This window comes from Nipponia nippon, unplaced genomic scaffold (genome assembly GCF_047370975.1).
Source record: "Nipponia nippon isolate SJK-2023a ecotype South Korea unplaced genomic scaffold, ASM4737097v1 scaffold_40, whole genome shotgun sequence".
In the NCBI taxonomy this organism is placed as follows: Eukaryota; Metazoa; Chordata; class Aves; order Pelecaniformes; family Threskiornithidae; genus Nipponia; species Nipponia nippon.
Window position 1 is genome coordinate 1,749,907 of NW_028262359.1, and position 9,359 is coordinate 1,759,265.

At 46.8% G+C, this 9,359-nt stretch overlaps 1 protein-coding gene across 7 annotated transcripts in view; it reads left to right on the forward strand.

The window, feature by feature from the left end:
* FAM219A (family with sequence similarity 219 member A) overlaps positions 1–9,359 on the forward strand; it is a 103,356-nt gene that overhangs the window by 87,340 nt on the left and 6,657 nt on the right. For 4 of the 7 annotated variants that reach the window (XM_087777696.1, XM_087777698.1, XM_087777701.1 and 1 more), the window contains exons 4-5: positions 5,152–5,232; positions 5,598–5,652. In XM_087777696.1, the coding sequence (XP_087633822.1) occupies positions 5,152–5,232; positions 5,598–5,652 (136 nt within the window). Of the gene's footprint in view, positions 1–5,151; positions 5,233–5,597; positions 5,653–6,846; positions 9,135–9,359 lie in introns of those variants that run through there. The other 3 variants (XR_015709055.1, XM_087777699.1, XM_087777700.1) reach the window with 3 other exon arrangements.

The following is a 9,359-nucleotide window of genomic DNA, read 5'->3' on the forward strand; positions in this document are numbered from 1 at the left end:
ACCCCTTCCCCATACTGATTGACTTAATGAAGGCTTGTAAATAATCCATCTCTGTGTGCTTTGCTGTACACCTCCTCCGCGCTTTGAACAGCATGGTCATACTTCGTTGGAGCTGCTTTGGCACACCTCTATATGACAGTATCAGACAGTGCTACAAACCGCTGTAAACAAAGATGTTCCTAGCTGAATACTTTCTTTTAGACTAGTTCTATTTTATACATGCAAGCATTACTTACCTGCATTCAGGAGGCAGGAATCCCTGTGAGCCCACAGGATTGCATGCTTTGCATGCAATTACTAGAAAGGTGGCAGTTTTTAGTGGAGGACCTCACTTAAAATGACAGAAGAATCTGTGTGAATGCTGGGTGTTTACTGATGAATGGGAAAGTTGCATGGATTACCATATATTAAGTAGAACAGGAGCTGCAGGTCAGAGCCTCCCTGTATGCAACACATCTGACAGATGAGGTTCCTTGTTCACATTAATTCCCAAAACCCAAAATAGTAGTCATAAATCATGCCAGGACTTCATCAAGTTTTATTTGTTAGCTCCTGTAATGTTGGTGGAATATGCTGCATTGCTCCCTGCTCTGTGTTTGGTTGTTGAGACCATATAAAGGAGGCAGGCCCTTCGTGGCAGCAAGAAACTCAACAAATGCTCTCAGCTGGGTTTTCCACGCCCACTGTTCCTCCTTGTCTTCCAAATACAAGCTGAAAAGACTTGTTTTCTTTTGGCAACAGGCTGCATGCTAGCTTCCTGAGATGAATGGTAACAGATTTGCTGCTTGAGAGATTTAGAAACACTGAAATTAGTGGAGGAAGATGGAAAGGGAGAGAAGATGGGATAAGTACAGGTGCCTACCTGTAAAATTAGTGACTTCTGCTTGGAGAGGTTGTTGTTTCCGGGCTGCCGATGGAATGAAGAGTGATTTGAGTGGGGAAGAGCAGAGCAGTGACACCTATTGACAAAAGCTTTCGAAGCGCCAGCTCAGTTTTATTCCATTTGTGGACATCTGAGCACTGGCCACAGGACAATGTGGACCCCTCCACAGCCAAACATAGCCTGCTGGCAGTGGACTTGCTTTTCTTAGTTACTTTTCACACAGCTTTTAGAAGCATCCCTTGGGATCTGCAAAACAGGGGTTTGCAGCCATTGCTTTAGTAGGAGATGTAGCCAAGCTCCGTTGTTCCCATATGGCTGGGAGGTTTTCTGGCACAGGGTCTCACCGGCCCAAGTCCCTTCATCCTCCAGCTCCCTTAGCTTTCTGGGAACCAAACTGCACCACGAGCACAGCCCTAGTAATACCTCAGAATGGTTTGGTCTGTCGTGCCACAGACAGGGCAACCCCAGACAGGCAGAAATGCCACGAGCTTGTTTTTGGCGGCTTCTTTTCACAGTATGATGGTTGCAGTATAATGGGAGATGCTCCAGTGGGATACACTGCAAAACATCCAGGTTATGGTTTCAGTCTGAACTGTTGGCTTCCTCTGGTCTCTGCAGGAGGAGAATAAGCTAAAGCCATTTCCCCCTTTTTAACAGTTCTGCTGTTCTCATCAAATATGTTTTCCTTTGTTCAGGCAAACCACACTGCCTCTCCTAGCCTTTACTTCACCTCCTCCTTCCCCAAGGCTTCTGTTCTTTATTATCTGTATGAATTTCTGACATCCAGCCGCTAGCACCAGGTTGCCTTCACCATTTGGTCTTCTCCTGGGGCAGGGGCACAGCCAGCCTTAGAGGTGAAAGGACCTGGATCCATAACACGATCAGTCTCCCTAAGAGCAAATAAAATGTGACCAAGGTTGGGGTGATGCTGGCACACTTGCTATGAGACAGGCAGAGCCCACAACACCATCTGCACCGCTTGGGCACATCCAGATATTACAGTCCACTCTGAGGATAACCTAAACTCACATTTGTGTCATAACATATTTCATATTAAGTGAGCAAAAACACCAAGACAAGAAGCTCATACTAGGACAGCTGTGGATGAAAGCAGCTATGACTGCTACCCAGCTTTATTCCAAGGACAGTGGGAAACGAAAATAAGGATAATCAGAATGTGAGGGAAAGACTTAGATCAGGGGCAGAGACATTATCACAGTTTTTGTCTGTTGCAGAAAAATTCAAGTTCTGTGTTATTAAAAAAAAGGCATTTCTCAAGAGAAAGATGTGGTAGTTTGTTTTTTTTTTTTAATCAAGTAAACAGCACCAGACAGGGTTCTTCTCCTAGATCCCCGCTAGTGCTTTGTTCACTCATGTTATAGTAACAACCATCAGTGAGTATATACGGAGCAGTTCTGGAGAACTACAGGCCTGTCAGCCTGACCTCAGTGCTGGGGAAGGTCATGGAGCAGATCATCCTGAGTGCCATCATGCGGCACGTGTGGGACAACCGGGGGATCAGGCCCTGTCAGCATGGGTTTATGAAAGGGAGATCCTGTTTCAGTAACCTGGTGTCCTTCTATGACAAGGTGACCTGCTTAGTGGATGAGGGGAAGGCTGTGGATGTTGTCTACCTGGGCTTTAGTAAAGGCTTTGACACTGTCTCCCACAGCATTCTCCTGGAGAAACAGGCTGCTCACGGCTTGGATGGGTGCACTCTGCGCTGGGTTAAAAACTGGCTGGACGGCCGAGCCCAGAGAGTGGTGGTGAATGGGGTCAAATCCAGTTGGCGGCCGGTCACGAGTGGTGTTCCCCAGGGCTCAGTGTTGGGGCTGGTCCTGTTCAGTATCTTCATTGATGATCTGGATGAGGGGATCGAGTTCACCCTCAGTAAGTTTGCAGATGACACCAAGTTGGATGGAAGTGTCGATCTGCTGGAGGGTAGGAAGGCCCTGCAGAGGGACCTGGACAGGCTGCATTGATGGGCTGAGGCCAACTGTATGAGGTTCAACAAGGCTCAGTGCTGGGTCTTGCATTTGGGTCACAACAACCCCATGCAATGCTACAGGCTGGGGGAGAAGTGGCTGGAGAGCTGCCCGGCTGAAAAGGACCTGGGGGTGTTGGTTGACAGCCGCCTGAACATGAGCCAGCAGTGTGCTCAGGTGGCCAAGAGGGCCAATGGCATCCTGGCTTGCATCAGAAATAGTGTGGCCAGCAGGACCAGGGAGGTTATGGTGCCCCTGTGCTCGGCACTGGTGAGGCCACACCTCGAGTCCTGTGTTCAGTGTTGGGCCCCTCACTCCAAGAAGGACATCGAGGTGCTGGAGCATGTCCAGAGAAGGGCAACGAAGCTGATGAAGGGTCTGGAGCACAAGTCTGGTGAGGAGCGGCTGAGGGAGCTGGGGTTGTTTAGTCTGGAGAAGAGGAGGCTGAGGGGAGACCTTATCGCTCTCTACAACTGCCTGACAGGAGGCTGTAGCGAGGTGGGGGTCGGTCTCTTCTCCCTAGTAACAAGTGATAGGACAAGAGGAAACGGCCTCAAACTGCACCAGGGGAGGTTTAGTTTGGATATTAGGAAAAATTTCTTCTCCAAAAGGGTGGTCAGGCACTGGAACAGGCTGCCCAGGGAAGTGGTTGACCCAATACCTCCCCATCCCTGGAGGTATTTAAAAGAGGTGTAGACGTGGTGCTTAGGGACATGGTTTAGTGGTGGACTTGGCAGTGCTGGGTTAACGGTTGGACTTGATGATCTTAAAGGCCTTTTCCAACCTAAATGATTCTATGATTCTATGACTTGAAAACTGGAGAGCGAGAATGGAAGTCAGTACTTCTGATATCTGTATGGGCAGGCTGCTGCTGCCAGATCACAGCTTCAGTTCCAGACATCTTTGCTTCTTGACTTCCTTCCTACATGCTTCAGGAGCAGAAGGACCATCCTAGTGCTGTGAGAAGGGGTATTGAATTTTGCAAGTGGATCCCATTTTCTCCAGTCTCCTGGTGCAGCAGGTTGGAAATTCTGCATCAGTTTTAAAATTAATTTCTTTCATCTTGCATTTCAATGAACACAGTAAGAAAATACAACTAGTCATGAACCTATATATCTGCTTTGTGATCACATTTGATATATTTTACTCTTCCTGAGCCTGCCCATCTGCAGTGCCTGGCAGGCCTTTTTATTGCTAAAATTGTAATGGCTTCCTGAAATTTTCTGAGCAGAAGCAGAAAAGCATTTCAGGTAGTTAGAGAGCAGTTGGAGCATGGATGAAGTGGATTATCATCTTTAGATTTATATTTCCAACTCTTAGCATCATTGTGCATCATTGTGTATTGTTAAAGACCAGTTCTTCATTTGGGAGAAAACCTGAGTCAACCCACTGAACAAGGAGATTTTCATCACTCTTACAGTTCCCACCTGCTGAACATCATAGAATCTTATTCCAGTTGCTCAATTTGGTTGATCTTATTTTAAATAAGAACCAAAGTCTTTGTGCAGTTTTGTGGATGAAAGAACTCTGTTGTGAACTAGATACCATTGTATTAATGCATTTTCCTTATCCTAGAAGCTCTGAAGCCTGTATTCCATTTCACAAACCCTCTCAGGCAATTAAAGGTGCAAAGTCATCGTCAGCCTTTGTAACACTTCTGATGAAGTGAAAGTCATTATAAACTAATGGGATTTAAAAGTTCTAGTCTGACTGGGCTCTTACACTACACCCACCAGCTCATATTTCTCATATTGCTAAATTTAGGACTGAGACCTCAGAAGTATTGTGCTGGGGGGGCTGGGTAGGGACTCAGGCAGAAAGACCACATCCCTGATTTCCAACAGTAGAATAGTAGTAGCACTGAGCATCTGCCTTCCCCTAGCTTCCTTCTCCGATTGAGAAGGAATACTCTCTACTTATTGCTAGTGGCATGTAGTCATTGCTAGGAAAAAGTAGTAACACAAAAATGATCAATCTGATACGACAAGCAGTGCTAGCTGAACAGGTTCACCCAATTGAAGTGCGGAGTGTCCCAGCAGTTTTTTCTTCCAGGGAGGAGCATGTTCCCAAGGCATGTCCAGCATTCATCCCTGTGAAACTGCTCTAAGCCACCCAGAAACACAGCTTGCTTCCTCTGAACTGCACCCATCGGTCTTCACCAATAAGGGAGGGCTTGCAAGGCAGTGAAACAGGGAAAGCCTAACTATCATATAGCTTTGCCCTAGACTATGTGTGGTACTGATCTTTATTGTGTGGTTAATGGACAACATTTAATTATTTCAGGCTCGTCGTTCCCAATAAGGGCTATTCATCGTTAGACCAGAGTCCAGATGAAAAGCCACTGGTAGCCCTGGATACGGACAGGTATGCAAAGTGTAAATAAGATGATATACATTATGTTGCAAATGAGTTTTCATGCCAGAGTGCAGCACTGAAGCTAACTCCTGCTGAAACCGCTCTTGCAGGCTGCTCGCACTTTCCCTTGCTGTGCCCTTTGGCATATGCTGTAACTGGTCTGTGTGTGTGAACAAGTAGGAAGAGATGTGGGTGAAGAGCACTGTGATGGAAAGATCTGAGGGTCACAGATGAATCTTGCTCTTCAGGCTCCCTTGATGTAAATCCTCCGTGCCTCAAGGACAGCGTCACGGCACAAGAAAGATAGGGCTAACTAGATAATACAGGTCTCTCTGACTGTTTCCTTCTTTGCTATATCTTGTCCTTCCCTGCAGTGATGACGACTTTGACATGTCCAGATATTCCTCCTCGGGATACTCATCAGCTGAGGTGAGTTATACTCTCTCCTGCTGTCCTTGCAATGAATGCTAATCGTAGAGCAGCCAGAAACAGCTTAGAGTGGCCTGGTACTGCCAGCAATGGGTACACAATGAATTTACCAGTGGTGTAGACTCTGTGAGCCTGGAAGGGGCCGTGGCAGAAACTGTGTCATGTTTCTTTCTTCCCTGGTGATCCGGTTGGCTCCATCCCCGCACTGCCATGGCACAGAGATCTGCCCGTCAGCTGTTTTCACAGCTACCTTTGGCTTCACTCAAGCTTTTCCCAGTTCTGCTTAGTCCTGCAGTGTTGGCCCATGTGGCGCAAAAGCATCAACTTCTCTGTCATGCCAGTTCAGTAACTGTATGCTTCCCAAGGACACAAATAAAGGATCTGAGGGCGTGCTGTGATTCCCAGTGCTTGGGGCAGTCGGGGTCACCCAGTGCGTGTTTACTTAGAGCAGGCAGAAATTCCAGGGAGGACTTGCAGATATGAACTCTTGCCCTTTCAAAGACAAAAGGCAGGAAGCTCAGGCTTCTTAATCCCTCTGCGTTGTTTCTGAATATATTCCCCAGCTCCATCCTGAACTAGTTGCTCAGCCTCCAGCTACTGCTTCTGCGGGATCTGATTCTACATCCAGGGTGCTGAGCAGCCATTCTGCACACAAGCTGCTGGGAACTCTTCCCCCTTGTATCCCTTCCTTGGGGAAAATACATCTGAAACAAAGAGAAACGGCCAAGATCAAATGATCTGGGCCATCTCTGGGCCCTGATGAAGTGCTGTTTGCCCAGATCTGGTTAGGCAGCACTTGAATCTGAGACCACGAAGAGCCAACAGGCTTTACCACTTTTCAACTGCTATAGTGTGCCCCAGACTGAGAGGAGGGACTGCCCAGCTGCCAGTTGGTTTATTAACATTATTATTACATTACTTTAAATGAGGGCTTGTCTTCATGGAAAGATTATTCCAGAATAAAATAGTGTATCGATTTGCCACTCTGGAATATCTCGTTCTAGATACTCCTATTCTGGAAGAAGCTAGAACAGAAGGCAGCCCTCACCTGTAGTCAAAAACTGGGACTCTTTCATTGGTAGGGCAGCTGCTAATGAAGGGGAAATACATTCCAGAATTAGGGACCTCCTTCATCTTCCAGCCATCAGAAGTAAGAAGTCTCAAGTGTTTGACTGTTTGTCTCTTTGTCTGTAGCAGATCAACCAAGACTTGAACATCCAGCTGCTAAAGGATGGGTACCGGTTAGATGAGATCCCAGACGATGAGGACCTCGACCTAATCCCCCCTAAATCGGTCAACCCTACCTGCATGTGTTGCCAAGCCACCTCCTCCACCGCCTGTCACATCCAGTAGTGAGGCCGGCAGGCTGTGATCAGTGCTTTCCACTATAACTGTAAAACTTAACAGCCATTGCTTCCTCCTATGGTAGGACGTGCACCTCTTTGTGTTCATGGAGCCAGGAGAAACCAAAAAATTCATTTTATGATTGGTTGATAAGTTATTTTAAACTATGGTTAAACAAAAGAGAAGTTGCTCAAAGTGCCAGGCAGTGCCTGGCAGAACTGACTGGTCTGGAGAGCGAATGCAGAGGGGTCCAGAGATACCTCCTTGGTTTGTGTAGGCACTGGGGATGTTTTGTAAAGTGTCTGTTCCAGAATGGGAAGGGTCAGAGGGGCTGCAGGTAATCCTGCCCACCGAAACCAATCCATCTGCAAGATCAGGGGTGAGTCTCAGGTGTCAGGCGGTTTTACCGGTGAGAGGAGGTCAGTTCTTAATTCATTCACTAAACCTGTTTCATTTGCATAACTGAAATGATATTGTAACTGGGGCACAGGAATGGGAACGGAGCAGGGCATCCTTTCTTACGGCAAGGCTAGCCGGGACTAGCATGACACAATTCATTCACTTGTGAAGAGGACAAATAGGTGGCATTTCACTGTGAGTCAGTACTAGCTAGAGCTGTCGTGTCACATATCCAATGCAATCTACCCTTAGCTCCACGGTAAATTATCACCAAACACATCAGATTCGATCTGCAATCCATCCGTGCTCTTCAGGGATTCAGTCCTTGCCCGAGAATACCATACTCTTGAGTTCACTCCACTCACATATACTGACTTCAGCCTATACTTAATTCCTGTGAGATCCATCTGCTTCCAAAAATCTTAAACTTTGTTCAACTAAGAAAAAATGAGTCCTGCATGAGACAGGACTGGAGCTGTACAGTCTGAAGGTCAGTGCCAGAAAAGGTCGTTGAAGAAAGCACTTTTTTACAGTGCTCGACTGTTGATATTCTCGTGACACTGCATCTCTTGGTGCCTGTGGGAGAGATTTGTTAATGCTGAAGGCATCTGTGTGGTGGTGGCAGACTTTAGAGGAGTTTTCAGCTACTGCAGGATTATGAACAGCTTCAGCTGAAAAAAAAACATGAGAGGAAACTACTGTTTATTCCATCTCTGCCCACTTGTGAACCAGGCTCGGTCTCTGTTAGAGCTGTCCCATGTCGGGAGAAATTGTGTTTATTTGGTGCTGGAATAGTCAGGAAACCTGGTGTTACATTGGGTTGCTGGACTGAATTGACAATTCACCAGCAGATTGTTTTGAATGCAAAATCATTTCTGGAATTAGGAAACATGTCCTCTCCCTGGCCAGTCTTACACTGCTGGCTTCAGCATATGTGGGGCTCAGGTGAGGGATGGGTTTGCATTTTTCTTGGTGTTGAAATCTTTTGCCACAGGCACAACTATGTGTTTTCCTGCCCTGCCATGAGGAAGGGCTCCCTGCCTTGGGTCATCACGTGCTTTATAGCCCGGGGAATGGAAAAAGCAAGGGCAATTCTGAGCTTCCCGTCAGAATTCCTAAGTCACAAGGCAGAGCCTGAGGTCCACCCCAACAGACAGATTCCCCCATCTGAAATCTGCATGAAATGAGCTGAGTCTTTAAGAAGTCCTCTTCATGATTAGGAGGAGATTTATTTGACATCCTGAGGTTTCACTCTGTGCAGTGCAAAGCACGATACCATCCACAGCATGTGCAAAAGAGCAGGCACACAAGATTCCTGGGCTTTATTATTCAGTAGCTGGTATGGGCAACTGTTAAAGCTGTGTTTGACTCCCCTCCCTAAAAAAGTGCGCTGCCACCCTGGCTCCAGGCCACAGAAAGAGGATGGAGTGGTGCTGTTTACTGAGCATCCCTGCCTCCTCGTGCAAAAGTGCTGGTTAACTTGCCACCTCCTCTAAGAAGAGTGTTCCTTCAGTGAATTCCTCTCCCTTTCTCACCACCTGGTAATGCTGAGGGGGAGCATTTCCAAAATGTTTCTGAAGAAGCACAAAGCATCAAGTCTCCAATTCTTTGCTTCTTCCTTCATGTGGCTGCTTTCCTCTCCAGTGCTAGCTCAGGTTGAGGTTAGCAAGTTGTCTGGAGATGGGGGAAGAGCTCTAACAATGCTGTGTAGAGAGAAAAAATAAAAGGGAAAAAACATTCCTTAAGGAGTCTTTTTTTTTTAATGGGGAAGGTAGTCAAAACCTAACAGAAGCATCATGGTCAAACCAAATCTTATACAACATGACTGAGTCTTTAAATCTTCACTCTTCCAAAGAGGGACTTTGCAGTTCAGCATTGGTACCATGCAACGTCTCCATCGCGTTTATCCTCCTGGGTCAGTCTCTGTGCCTTCCAGACGGGCTGCACATGCTCAGCCTTTCCCA